General features: G+C 39.1%; 1 protein-coding gene across 7 annotated transcripts in view; it reads left to right on the forward strand.

Annotated features, from left to right (window-relative positions):
- The window catches only part of ZNF451 (zinc finger protein 451), a 96,818-nt gene extending 82,429 nt beyond the window's left edge, over positions 1–14,389 (forward strand). For 5 of the 7 annotated variants that reach the window (XM_020913501.2, XM_020913489.2, XM_020913485.2 and 2 more), the window contains one exon: positions 12,325–14,389. In XM_020913501.2, the coding sequence (XP_020769160.2) occupies positions 12,325–12,371 (47 nt within the window). In that variant the 3' untranslated portion in view covers positions 12,372–14,389. The other 2 variants (XM_070456729.1, XM_070456731.1) reach the window with 1 other exon arrangement.
- Positions 14,390–15,062: the final 673 nt, after the last annotated feature.

Here is a 15,062-nt window from a genome sequence, read left to right on the forward strand (position 1 = left end):
TAATTTCAAGAAAAATCAAAGTGGTGTCACCTGTGTTTTCATTTCCTGCTTTATGTAGAATGAGTATGAGAGGCACACAGTGTCCCCTTGTAAGTTACTGAGCCGTGGCCGCCTCTGTACTTGCCTCCAATGCCTTCCTTTCCCTTCCTTTTCACCCAGCAAGAACCAGCTCAAATATCGTCTCTCAGGTTGAATTGCCACTTTGTAGACAGTTTTGTATGATCAGTGCCTCTTAGATCTTCCATCTTTAGAGAAAGCTAACGGCTCCCATCTCCAGACTCCCTCTGGTTTAAATATTTTTTTGTTTGTATTTCTCATGCCCACCAGACTGTGAGCCATTCAGAGAGTAGGATCGTGTTTTATTTATCGTTAACAACACCTAGCACAGGCTTTTAGCACTAAATGATTGTTGAATGAATAAACTGGTAACAAACTCAAAATAAGTTAGGGCTGCTAGGACCTACCTCCCTATAACAGGATAAAGGAAATTAAGACAGAAACCACTTGGCTGGAGAATATTGGGTGATTTTGTTGACCCTGCACCATGGAAGCAAAGTGAAGCTCTAGTCCAAACCTAATATAGCAAAACTCAGAGTTTAAAACTTCTCAAATCTCTTCTCATTCCTTCTCTTCTCAACACAGCATTTTAAAAGCCTGACAGATGGGTGGTAAAAAGCAGGGACAGTTTACTTGCGACTTTTTGCCCTGGCAAAAGGCAGTTTCTTTTGTGGCCTCCTCTCTCCTCTCCCCACACTGTGATGATCTCAGTCTTTGTTGTTCTCTGTAGACCTGTTAGAGTTTTTAACTACCCAAGCCCATTATAAAGAGCCGCTTCATCTCAACCCTGCTATCTGTGAGTGATGTAATATTGTCCAAGTCCCTTCCCTTCACTGTGCGTCAGTTTCCTCCGTTTTAAAAACAGAAATACTAGTATACCTTCCTTACTGGAGTAGCCTGGCACGTGGTAAGCAGTACGTGTATTGGTTCCTGCTGCTTGTGGGAATCTTGGTTTCCCAACCAGGGATCGGACTCGCACTGTTAGTAGTGAAAGCATGGAGCCAGGGAATTCCCCATGATGGTGATTATTATCATTATTCACTGTTTACCTGCACCTCAGGTCTTCTCTAGAAGTATACACGTTTAGCAGAGGTATTCTGACCCAAATCCCTGGAAAGAAAGTAAAACACAGCATTATGTGGATTGCTGCTATTGTAAAACCATCTTCCTGTAAATGTCAGCAGTTTGCCTTAGAGTTCCTTCAATTAATAGCAGTTATCAGTACAATTATTAATATTATAACAAATAGTAAAACTAACATAAACAGTAAAACAGTATAACTCTGTGGCCAGTTTAAGGAACAGAGAAGCAAGAGACTACTGTGTTCAGTTTTTACTTGAATTGTGAATGAAAAAAACCTAACACATTCAGAATTGCTGTTAATTCTAACAACCTATGAGAGTCAGAATATTTCCCCTATTTTTCATAAAAACTTAGTCTTCCAAACATTTAGTAATTTGTCTTCAGATTCATAGCCTCCAAATGAGTGGAGCATGATTTAGTATAGGCGTTCTAACTCCTATTGCTGAGTTCTTTCTTATTTAGTCATATTACCTCTCTTTCAAAGAGAATGAAATTAAGGCAGAGAGAAAAGAGAATAAGGGAAATACAGACGGAGCCGTAACAAAGGAACACAAGGCCGTGTCTGCTGTAAGTGTCCCGTGCTCCTCCATGAGCTTTGGGCCACTGTCTGATTTCCTGTCGTTTCAACCTGAGGGGTTCCCTTGGCATCCCTTGGAGGGCAGAGTTGCTAGCAACAGATTCCTTTAGTTTTTATCTAGGAAAGTCTTGATTACTCCTCCTTTCTTTCTAGATATAGAATTCTTACTTGACAGATTTTTGTTTTCTCTTATAGCATTTTAAACATGTTCTCTCACTGTCTTCTGGCCTCCATGATTTTTGTGAGAAATAAGCTGTTCGTCTTATTAAAAACGGCTTACACGTGAAGACTTGCTTTCCTCTTGCTGCTTCTGTTGACTTTGACTTTTGATAGTTTAACTATAACACGTCTTCAACATGAATCTCTTTGAGTTTCTCCTGTTTGGAGTTTGTTGGGCTTCTTGGATGTGTAGATTCATATCTTTTATCAAATTTGGAACATTTAAAATCTGCTGATTCTTTTTTCTATCTGCTTAGTTTTGTTAAACTCTGTAACAAATTTTTCATTTTAGTTGTACTTTGCAGCTCCAGAATTTCTATTTGGTGGCCTTTCATAATTTCTACCTCTTTATGATATTCTCATTTTGTTCATACATTGTTTTCCTAATTTCCTTTACTTCTTTGCTCATGGTTTACGCTAGGTCTTAGACCATAAGACAGTTGGTTTAAAGTCTTTGTTTAGTAAATTCAGTATCTAGGTGTCCTCAGGGACAATTTAATTCAATTTTTTTTCACTTTGTATACTTTCCTGTTTCTTTGTATTATTTGTGTTTTTGATGAAAATTGGATGTGCAAATATTATAATGTAGTACTTTGGAAATCAGATTCTCTGTCTTCCCCATAGTGTGCTGTTTGTGATTGTCAAAGGCTGTAGTTGTCCATGTGTTTAGTTCCAGATTATTTTTGCAAAAACTGTATTCCTTGTCATGTTTGGTCACTGAAGTCTCTGTTCCTTTAGCTTGTGTTCAACTATTGTTTTGACAGAGATTTCCTTGAACACCAGGAGCAAAGAACAGTCCCTCCTGAGCTTCAGCTGTATGCTAGCACCTTCAGCATTTAGCCAGCGCTGCACCAAGCCTGGTGGCGCAGTGGTAAAGAGTCTGCCTGCACTGCAGCAGCCACAGGAGACCCAGGTTCGATCCCTGGGTCGGGAAGATCCCCCGGTGGAGGAAATGGCAACCCACTCCAGTATTCTTGCCTGGGAAGTCCTATGGACAGAGAAGCCTGGCAGGCTAAAGTCCATGGGGTCACAGAGTTGAAGTGACTTAACACGCAAGCATGCACTGAGCCTACAGATCAGCCAGTGGCGAAGGCTTAGTGTCTTCTTGGGTATTTTCTGAGCATGCATCCTGTACTGGGTGTGTGCCTGGTTTCTGAATTCCCCAGCACACGGAGGTGCTTTTGAATGCCCTAATTTCCCAAGGAAATTCTCTTCATGGCGTTCCCTCCCAGATAGTAGGTGTTCTGTTGTATGTCTCACCCATCACCTTTTACCCCAGGCTTTTTGTCTGCCTCACGCTGTTTCTGAGCCATGCAGACTGCTTTTCTGCCCGGCGTGGGTCCTGAGCTTAGTAAAGTAGACGTGAGGGCTTGTTTCAGTCCTTCAGATACAGGATAGAACAGACAGTAAGTTGTGAGTTCTGCTCTGCTCTGCCTGGAGCCAGGGACAAGGGTCTCACACCAGGAGTATGGGCTGCTGCAGGGAGGGATAGGGAGGTGGTGGGGGAAGGGCAAGTGAAGATGCCACTCGGCTTTCCTATGTTTCTGTTTTTGTTTTTAATTATTTTTTTTTGGCTGCACTGGGTCTCTGTGGCTCTCGTGTGGGCTTTCTTGAGTTGCGGTGAGCAGGGGCTTCCTTGCTCTGTGCGGGCTCCTCATTGTGCTGGCTTCTCTGCTGTGGAGCGCAGGCTCAGCGGTTGTGGGGCCTAGATGCTCTGAGGCATGTGGGATCTTCCTAGGTCAGGGGTGGAACCGTGTCCCCTGCATTGGCAGGCGGATTCCTATCCACTGCACCACCAGGATAGTCCCCCTACAGGTTTCTGTGTGGCCTGTGTCTTGATTCAGCGTTTGCTTGGTTGCTGTGAACCTTTGAGGATTTTCCAAACTTTTGAGAAAGTTGTTTCTGCCTGACAGTTCAGGCGTGTATTTCGCTGTTTTCTGTGGAAGGTCGGGTGTTTGGAACTGCCTATTCTACCGTTTGTTGAATATTCACTCTAGGACTTATTCTTTTTCTTCATGTCAGTTTTGCAGAATAATGTTTAGCAAGAAATTTGTCCATTTTACCTTGATTGTCAAACGTACCAGTGTAAAGTTGTTCATAGTAGTATTCCTTTATTATATATTTTTTATTTCTTTAGGATCACTAATGATGTCATGTCATTTTTTTCCCTAATATTGGTAATTTTTGTTTTCTTCTTCACTAACTAGAAGTTTTATCAGTTGATTTGATCATTTCAAGGAGTGAACAGTTTTTAGTTGATAATTTCTCTCTTTTTGGTCTGCTTTCCATTTCATTGATTTCTGCTCTTTATTATTTCCTTCTTCCTACTTTGGGCTTCAATTTTGTCGTCTATTTTTACAGTTTCTTAATGTGACAATGAGTCAACTCTTCACATGAGGTGGCCAAAGTATTGGAGTTTCAGCTTCAGCATCAGTCCTTCCAATGAACACCCAGGACTAATCTCCTTTAGGATGGACTGGTTGGATCTCCTTGCAGTCCAAGGGACTCTCAAGAGTCTTCCCCAACTCCACAGTTCAAAAGCATCAATTTTTCGGTGCTCAGCTTTCTTCACAGTCCAACTCTCACATCCATACATGACCACTGGAAAAATCATAGCCTCGACCAGACGGACCTTTGTTGGCAAAGTAATGTCTCTGCTTTTTAATATGCTATCTAGGTTGGTCATAACTTTCCTTCCAAGGAGGAAGCGTCTTTTAATTTCATGGCTGCAATCACCATCTGCAGTGATTTTGGAGCCCCAAAAAATAAAGTCAGCTACCGTTTCCACTGTCTCCCCATCTATTTCCCATGAGGTGATGGGACCAGATGCCATGATCTTAGTTTTCTGAATGTTAAGCTTTAAGCCAACTTTTTCACTCTCCTCTTTCACTTTCATCAAGAGGCTTTTAGTTCCTCTTCACTCTCTGCCATAAGGGTGGTGTCATCTGCATATCTGAGGTTATTGATATTTCTCCCAGAAATCTTGATTCCAGCTTGTGCTTCATCCAGCCCAGTGTTTCTCATTATGTACTCTGCATATAAGTTAAATAAGCAGGGTGACAATATCCAGCCTTGACGTACTCCTTTTCCTATTTGGAACCAATCTGTTTTTCCATGTCCAGTTCTAACTGTTGCTTCCTGATCTGCATACAGATTTCTCAAGAGGCAGGTCAGGTGGTCTGGTATTCCCATCTCTTTCAGAATTTTCCACAGTTTATTGTGATCCACACAGTCAAAGGCTTTGGTGTAGTCAGTAAAGCAGAAATAGATGTTTTTCTGGAACTCTCTTGCTTTTTCGATGATCCAGCGGGTATTGGCAATTTGATGTCTGGTTCCTCTGCCTTTTCTAAAACCAGCTTGAACATCTGGAGTTCTCAGTTCATGTATTGCTGAAGCCTAGCTTGGAGAATTTTGAGCATTACTTTACTAGCGTGTGATATGAATGCAATTGTTGGAAAAGACTATGATGCTGGGAGGGATTGGGGGCAGGAGGAGAAGGGGAATGACAGAGGATGAGATGGCTGGATGGCATCACTGACTCGATGGGCATGAGTTTGAGTAAACCCCGGGAGTTTGTGATGGACAGGGAGGCCTGGCGTGCTGCAATTCATGGGGTCTCAAAGAGTCGGACACGACTGAGCGACTGAACTGAACTGAACTGAATGTGACACTTAGACTGTTGATTGAATTTTCTCTTGTTTTTTAAATGTAAACATTTAAAGAGGTTTATTTCCCTCTAAGCTAGGATGAGCAAGCTTTAAGCTTTTTCTGTAAAATACTAGATAGTAAATATTTTAGGCTTTGTAGGTCCCGTGGTCTCTGTTAGTTACTCAACTCTGCTATTACAGCATGAAAGCAGCCATTCTCAATACATAAACAAAGGAGTGTGAAGTATACGGTGAAATTGCATTTACAGAAATTACTGGTGGACTGGATTTGGCCCACAGACTGTAATTTGTCGACTTTCTTCTTTTTACTGTGTTCCACAACCTAGACAGCATATTAAAAAGCAGAGATATTACTTTGCCAACAAAGGTCCATCTAGTTAAAGCTGTGGTTTTTCCACTAGTCATCTATGGATGTGAGAGTTGGACTCTAAAGAAATCTGAGCACAGAAGAATTGATGCTTTTGAACTGTGGTGTGGGAGAAGACTCTTGAGAGTCCCTTGGACTGCAAGGAGATCCAACCAGTCCATCCTAAAGGAGATCAGTCCTGAATATTCATTGGAAGGACTGATGCTGAAGCTGAAACTCCAATACTTTGGCCACCTGATGTGAAGAACTGACTCATTGGAAAACACCCTGATGCTGGGAAAGATTGAGGGCAGGAGAAGGGGACGGCAGAGGATGAGATGGTTGGATGGCATCACCAACTCGATGGACATGAGTTTGAGTTAACTCCAGGAGTTGGTGATGAACAGGGAAGCCTGGCGTGCTGCAGTCCATGGGGTCACAAAGAGTTGGACACGACTAAGTGACTGAACTGACTGTGTTGCACAAATTTTCATATTTTTGCTATCACTTTGAAATATTTTCTAATTTTCCTTGTATTTTCTCCTTTGATCTCTTGACTCTTTAGCTATATTGTGGAATTTACAAATATTAATATTTGAATGTCTTATTATTTCTAATTTAATTTCGTTGTGGTAAGAGAATATACTCTGTAAAATTTAAAACTTTTGATATTTATTGAGAGTTTTCATGGCTCAACCTGTGGTCTGTCTGGATGAATATTCTGTATGCACTTGAAAAGAATGTATTTTGAGTAAAGTACTTTATCAATGTCAGTTAGGTCAAAGTGGTTGATAATATCAGATCTTTGTCCTCAGTGATTTTTTTTTTCTAGTTAACCTATCAGTTACTACAGTAGTGAGCTTCTTCATCAAGGATTGTCGATTTTATTTTTTCCCTTTAGTTCTGTCATTTTGTATTTTGTGTTTTGCAGTTCTGTTTTTAGTTGCATATACATTTCTGATGTGTCTTCCTAATGAACTGATCTGTTTAACATTATGATATTATGAGATGTTCTTTATCTCTGGTAATACCTTTTATCATGAAATTTTTTTGTCTGATATTAATATAGCTACTCAAGCTTTCTCATGCTTAATATTTACACAGTGTATATTTTTCCATCCTTTTACTACAGTCTATTTATACCTTTATTTTGAAACTACGTCTCTTATAAAAACACTGTAAAGTTTGATCTTACTTTTTGATTTACTCTGACAATCTCTCCAGTTTTTATGGTTGCTCTAAAGGTTACGATATATATTTTTTTGCTTTTGTTATAAACGCTATAAGAAAATATTATTTTTTGCTCTAAACATTGCTTTGAGTTTTAAAGAAAGAAAAGAAAGATACAGTTTTTAATATTTATCCACATAGTTACCATTTCAAATGACCTTTCATTCTTTCCACTAGATTACAATTTCCATCTGATGTTCTGTTTTTTTCAGCCTAAAGAATTTCCTGTCCTATTTTATATTAATGTAATGCAGTTTTTGCTAGTGTTGAATGCTCTGTTTTCATTTGTGAAAGTATCTTTATTTTCCCTTTAATTTTGAAGTATATTTTCTCTGGCTTTAGAGTTCTGGTTAACTGGTGTTTTTTCTTCAGCACTTTAGAGCTCGAGCTCCATTTCCTTGTCTTGTGGCCGGCCTCCTCTGTTTGTCATGACAAATGGCCATAATTTCTATTATTACTCCCCTATATGCAAATATGTCATTTTTCTCCTCTTACTGCTCTTAATATTTCCTCTTTGTCCTTGGATTTTAGCAGTTTTTGATAATGTCCCTAGATATAGCTGTCTTTGTATCCTACTTAGAGTTTTCTTAGCTTCATATATCTGTAAGTTTATAAGTTTCCCCCAATTATTTCATCACAATTTTTTTGTCCCACTTTCTGTCTCCTTTTCTTTTGGAACTCCAGTTATGCATGTTAGATGGTTTAGATTTATCCACAGGTTTCTCATTTTCTTCCAGTATTTTTTCTCTTTCTTCATATTTGATTTCTATTGTTCAGTCTTCAAGTTTATTGTTCAACCTTTACCACCTCCAGTGTTAAGCTGACTTAGTAAGTTTTTGATTTCAAACATGTGTTTCTCAGTTGTAGAATTTCTGCTTAGTTTTTCTGCTTAGTTTTCTTTTCAATAGTTTTTATTTCTCTGTTGAGATTTCTTATCCACTTAACCTTATGTCCTTAAAAATATTTTTAACTTTTCTTAAATCTCTCTTCTGCTAATTCCAGGAGCTTGATTATCTTGGTGGCCAGTTTCTTTTGGCTGCTCTTCCTCTTGACTGTGCCTCACATTTCTTGTTTATCTGCAAGTCACATGATTTTTTATGTATGCTGGATGTTTGTGATGTAAATTATAGATTCTCAGAATTCTGTTAACTTCCTCTGAGGAATTTTTTTTTTTCTTGTAGGTAGTTAACTTGCTGGACTCGGACACCAAACTCTCCCTGCCACAGCAGGCAACAGTCGCTTGCTTCTTTTAGCTTTCCAACTGCTGTCTCTCACCGACAATCTTGGGTCCTCTCTCGTGAATGCAGAGTTCAGAAGTCAACCAAGGATTTGTAGATTTGGAGGATTCTCTTCTATTACTTTCTCATTTCTGCTGGGATCTCTCTCTGCCGTTCCTGCCCTGCTGCCACCATTTCCCCCTCGCACCCTCTCTGTCATCTGTCTCTGACTCCTCAGTTTGAGTCTGGTTTCCCAGGGATGTAGGCATGCCCTAAGGCAAAAGAGGAACAAAACAAAGCGTAAAGCTGCATATTTAGCCCTGTGTAATTCATTTATTTCAATAATTGTCCTGTTTCTACCTGATTTTTGCTGTTCTTTAGTGCCTTAAAATAGTTTATAATTGTTATCTAGGGGAGAATTAATCCAATATAAGCTACTCTACTGTTATTGGAAGTGGAACCATTTAGTTGCTTTCGTTTTTATCCATTTTAACTGGCAAGTTTAATTCCTGTAAGTTCACTGTAGATGTTAATGTTTTTGTATTTACTTCTGCTATTTCATTCTTAGCTTCCTCTTTTTGTTTTTTCCAGTTGGTGTGTATGCTGTGTGTTTGTTTCTGTTCTTTCTGGTTACCTTGGCATTTTATCACATTTTTTATATGTAATTTAAAGAGTAAAGTATATGTACATGTTGTCTGCCTCCATGAAACAATAAATGGACTCTGGAACACTTCAGCTCTGATCCTTTTCCCCAACTTATATGCTGGTCCTCCAGATTTCTGGTTCTCTCTGTGTGTATATGTGTATATAATATACACAGAAATTGTATAAAACATCTCACAAAACAGGTGACCATCTTTCAGATTAAAAAAGAGTATTGCCAGCGGATTGATTTCCTGGGGCTGCTCACCTAAGTGCCACAAACTAGGTGGCTTGTCTCTCAGTTGTCGAGTTCACCCATCTCAGGTCAAGGTGTTGGTAGGGCCATGGTCCTGCTCCCAGAGTCTGGTGGTTAATGTCAACTGTAGGTGAAGGAAAGTTGCATGGCTCGAGGTAGCCTGGTCCTGGACCCTCCTGGTCCTCCCCACCATTCTATTGCAAAACAAAGAACTCTCACCCAAATTAAAAATGGACATTAGGTTGATTACACCCAGCTCCCAGCTGGTCCAGCCTCTGGCCAGTCTCCAGAATTCCTTGCCCCAGCTGTTCATAAGAGATAATACTCCGAACAGCCTTGGAGAACAGGCCCCCTTAAGACAGCAGCTTTCCACATACATGCCTGTATATACTTCCTCTTTTCTCAGGTTGGTGCAGCAGCTCCTACTCTGACGCCGCCCCTCTCTCCGCGTTAAAGGCGATCAGTTCCTGTGCAGTGCTGCGCTTTCTCTGAACCTCGCCGTCTCTGACCCCTTACCCTACAGTGGGCATTCCTGGGCTTGTAGATGCATCTGTGTGTCTCTCCGTCCGTCCTGGCGCCATCTTCTCCCTGCGTGTCCATCTTCACGTGGTGTTTTCTTCCAATAAGGACGTCAGTCATGTTGAATTAGGGCTCACCTTCATGACCTCATGTTGGTCACACCTACAAAGACCCTATTTCCAAATTAGGTCACATTCACAGGTACCAGGGTAAGGACATATCTTGAGGGGGCACACTTCAGCCCACAGTGATCAGTTCCCTAGATCAGTTCCCCTCACTTAATTTCAGTTAATTAAAGCACAAATAGCCACATACAGTCAGTGTGCATCATACTGAACAGCACAGTCATGGTCGGTATTACTGATGCTTTGGGTCTGAATGCCTTTGGTTAACATTGTTTCATAGATTCATCTGATTGTTAGCATGTAGCTTTGGTTTGTTCATTTCCAGTACCTGTATGATAATTTTACACATAAATCAATTCATGTATCACTTATAGACATTTGGTTGGCTGTTGCAAATAGTTCCCACATTTCTAGGAATATATACTGAGGTGGAGACTTGTTGACATTCAGCTCTCGTAGATTATGACAAGGTTTTTTACAAAAGTGGTTGTTCCATTTTTTTTCATTCCAGTAGTTACTGTGAGCTCCTATTGATCTACGTTTTCACTAATCATTGAATTATTGGTCTTTTTAATTTTACCTGCTGATAGGCATTTTTTTGTGGTTTGAATTTACATTTTTCTGATGAGTAATGTTTACTTGACATTTTGACATCTTTTGCCAGTGCCTTTGCAGATTTCTTGACAGTTTTGACTTATCTTTTTACTGATTTTTCTGAGTTGAAAATCTTTCTAGGTGTAAGATGTGTGTATTGCAAATATTTTCTCTTTATGTCTTGTCTTTTTACACTCTCACTTTTGATGGATTAAAGTAATTTTAATGCATTCCGAAGTGCCATTCTTTTTCATAATGTTTTTGAATCCTGTTTAATAAATCTTGCCCTGCACTAAGGTCCTGAACATATTCCCATGTTCTTGTTTTCACCTTTGTTGTTTTGTGTTTCTCCTTTGCTCTTATACAGTAAACACACAGTAAATCTGAAATGTATTTTTGTATTTTCCATAAGGTAGGGGTAAATTTATTTTTTTTCCATATGGCCTACCAGTTGTCCCTTCATCATGTATTTAAAATCCCACCTTGCCACACCATTCTGCAAGGCCACCTCTGTCATCGGTCAGGTTTCCATAGAGCTGTCTGTGCTGTCTCTTTGATCTGTTCACCAGTTCTTGGACTGGTTTGTTGTAGTTTAGTCACTAAGTCGTGTCCGACTCTTTGCTACCTGACCCAATGGACTGAGATTTCCCAGGCAAGAATACTGGAGTCAGTTGCCATTTCCTTCTCCAGGGGATCTTCCCGACCCGGGGATCGAACCTGCATCTCTTGCATTGGCAGTCGGATTCTTCACTGTCGAGCCCCCAGGGAAACCCTCTTGCACTGGGACCACATTCTTAATTACTATAACTTTGTAATAAGTTTTCATAAAAACAAATCTTGTCACCTTTTTCTTCTTTGTTTGCTAAGAGCATCTTGGCTTTTCTGTACATTTCTTCATCCCTTTGAATTCATCTTAGGGCAACACATTGACCTAGAATCTAGCTTTCACACAGAGTAGCTTGTAGTGTTTTAAATTCCTGACGATGTAACACTAGTGCCCCAGCTCATAGGGAGGGGTGGCTGCATGTTAGAGGAATCACTGTGCCTGTGAACCCAGGAGACCCCAGGAGACTGTGGACTGGGCAGGGTTAGATACACCTGGTGCGAGAAGCTAGTGGAGGCCAAGAAACTGACACCTAATTACCCTCTAAGTTTTTAGCATCATTCTCAGGAAATGGAGAAAAAGACCAGTGAACCCAAGAATGTCTGTCTTGTTCACTGTTGTATTTTGTGCCTGGTATACAGTGGGCATTCAATAAATTTATTCAGTGAGTGCATATGTATATATAATAAATGCTTCTCAGAGGATATTACATAGCCTTGAATTTGACTCTTTGTCTTAGATACTAGAAAAGTTAAAACTAAAATTTTAATAGCTTTTGAGGTTTTGCCATTTCATGATTTTGCCTTTCTTTTTCCACTGGTAAGTTTTATATTTATTATGTCAAATCTTTTTGGAAATACTCTTTTTTTCCCCTGTTGAGTCTGGTGATTACCTGTCAGTCATTCTAGAAGTTTGTTGTCTTTCTGTGTCCCTAAATGGAAATAACTTATAAGTTTCTTAGCATATTAAGCTCAGATATATTATAATTCAGCTTAAGATCATATCCAGATTCTCATATTTCAAAACAGTCAAATTTTATGATGAAGAAACTGCCAAGTTATCCTCAGTTTCTCCAAGTTGTATTTCCTTTCCTTCCTGAAAATACAGATGTAGTTGATGAGACTTACATTAAGTACATTTTTATCAGTTTTCTGCCGTAAATGTTAAAATTCTCTTTTTTAATGCAGATGTGGAATTAGAAGAAGCTATTAGAAGAAGTCTTGAGGAAATGTAACTAAAGGTATTACCACACAACATCAAGTGGCCTTGAAGAGAACTCAGGATGATGAATTCTTGAGTTTGTTTTCTAAAGGAGACCAGAAATCTACTAGTACAAATGTATTTGAAAACACACTGTTTTTGCTTTTGTATGTTCAAACTCTGATATTGCTTTGTGTTTTTGTGCCATTTGCAAAAATGTACAGAGGAACAGAATATATGTTAATGCAAATACAAATCATATACTCTAATATAGGTATCATGTTTCCCAGGTAACCTTGAATTCATATACTTAGGTTAAAATGATTTTAAAAAAAGAAATAAAGAAGCCCTTGACGATTGTTTATATGCTTCCCAAATAGAACTGGTTCTTTAATTTGTACTGTACAGATGATTCTAGTTTATTTTTTTTAAGAGTGAAAATGAATACAAATAAAGCTATCATAGCTCATTTTTTCTGTAAATTTTACTTCCTATGTGGCACTAATATATATTATCTTTGAGGTCTTTTTATGATTATTAGAAGAGAGTAAAGGAAACTGATGGTGAAAACAGATGAAAAATTTTATCAGCAGTGTTCTTTGTGGCTTTCACTCAGATGTATAGTCCTGCTTTACTTAGAGCTGTGCATTGCTGGAATGAAATAGAAAACCAACCTAATTTCTTTGAAAGTAGTAAAAAGAAACTTTTTCCATTCTTTTTACCTACTTTGATTTCATATGACTTGTATTAATTACTGTTTAAAGGGAATGATGTAAAAGTCTTTGCATAGAATTAGGCATACTTTTAATATTAGTCCTTTTATATATATGTATATATTTGTGTAAACATAGTATTCTTTAGAAAATAATGTTGAAAGTCTACTCAGGAGTAATCTTCCTTAACCATTTAAAATTTTTATCTCATATGGAAGTATCTTCATTTTAGTTATTCATTAAAATGTCAATTTCCTACAGTTGGTATTACATATTTAATTTTTAAATGTTGAAGCCTTATGATGAATAATAAAAAATGTTATATAATTAGAAGACTTAAGAAGGGGCTTGTCATACAAACTTTGTGAATATACTTCATGTTATTTGACCAGACATGTCATCCCTAAAAGTTTTGAGTAGTAGTTACTTACCAAACTTAAAATTTTCTATAAATATAAATTTTTCTTTAAGACAAAAAAAAAAAAATCATAGCTAGAACTCTGGTCTTCCTCTGCAACTAGATAATTTAGTGTTACATAGTGTGACTTGTCTTATTCTTATTATATTACAGTCTTTTCAGTCCATATTGGAAACCAGTTTGTGTTCTTTCTTTCTTAAGCTGTCAGTTCTGTCTCCCTGCTTGCTTTTTAAGTAGACGTCATAGCTTGAGAATGTCCTAGTCATTTTTCCAAAGTGAGCACCCTGTACTTTTAGTTTGTTGGGGTAGTTTAAGGCTTTGGGAGGTGGTTACAGAGCTGGACCTTAAAGACATCTGGGGAGCCTGCTCAGCAGTGGGAGCTTGAACAGGTGTCCAGAAGGAGCTGGCTGTGCTGGAGGCGCCTGCTGGGCGGGGGCAGCTGTGTTGCTGGGACACTCATGGGGTGTGATGGTACCAGAGTGACACAGTGGGGGACGGGTAGTCATCATGATCCTTAAAATAAGGTCATTGGGTTGCTTAGTGTTTTAATAATTGTCACTGATTGTATTTCTGCTTACTACAAAATTAAAAATCATTTTTGAATTACTTCATAATTTGAACTTAGACATATGGAGGAGAGTGGATGTTACACAGAGTAATGGGGAATATTATGAAGAGTAAATGTTTCTGACAACGATGCTTGTTTGCTTTTATTCGTCTTTCATTTTACTGTGATAAGTTTTTTTTCTTTTAAAAAGTTTTTATTGTGATGCCTTTTTATACCTGAATAACTGCTTTTGTCAAAGAAATGATGAATGACAATGTTTATTTTAAAAAGGATATATAGGTAGTGTACTGATAACATCTGGTTGGTGGTATCATTGATTGTCTTAAATAAAAGTTCCTCCGTTAAAGACTTTATTTTTGGATGCTTGGTATCCTACCAGCCCAACCCTTTCTTCCTACTCCTTGTCCTCCTGACCATTGGCCACTCAGACCTCTCCCAAGAACAAGGTGCAAGGACTCTGCTGGGCTCCCTTGGGCAGGGCAACCAGAGACTCCATAGCATAGGCCTCAACTTAAAGAGCTTTCCTTTTTTCCATCAATTTTTTTCTTTTAAATTTCTTTTAAACTGTTTATTCTTTCACTCACAAAGTATTTATTGAGTACTTACCTTTGTCAGCGACTATTCATTTAAGTCTCCTAATTTCTATAATGTGTTTTAAAATATTTTAAGCACTTGAAATACATCAGTGAGCAAAACGAAGCCCTCACCTCCTCAGTGGCGCACACCTGGGAGCAGTGCTGAGAGGAGGAAGGAAACAGCCGCACGACTGAGCTGAGAAGGACCGGTGTTGGGGCGGGGCGGGGGTGGGGGTGGCTTGCTGTTTGTACTAGAGCGGTCAGGGGCCTTAGTGAACTTGAGCAAAGGCCTGAAGGCAGGGACTGAGCTTATCCAGACAAGCAGTAAGAAGGCTAGTGCAGGCAGCAGGAGACAAGAGTCCTCTGAGGCCTCTTCTGAAGGCCTTGGCTTCAGGAGCCGCTGAAGTTTTCTGAGGAGTGATGTGCTGTGCCTTACTCTGGATCACGGTAG

Source organism: Odocoileus virginianus, chromosome 27, assembly GCF_023699985.2.
Source record: "Odocoileus virginianus isolate 20LAN1187 ecotype Illinois chromosome 27, Ovbor_1.2, whole genome shotgun sequence".
In the NCBI taxonomy this organism is placed as follows: Eukaryota; Metazoa; Chordata; class Mammalia; order Artiodactyla; family Cervidae; genus Odocoileus; species Odocoileus virginianus.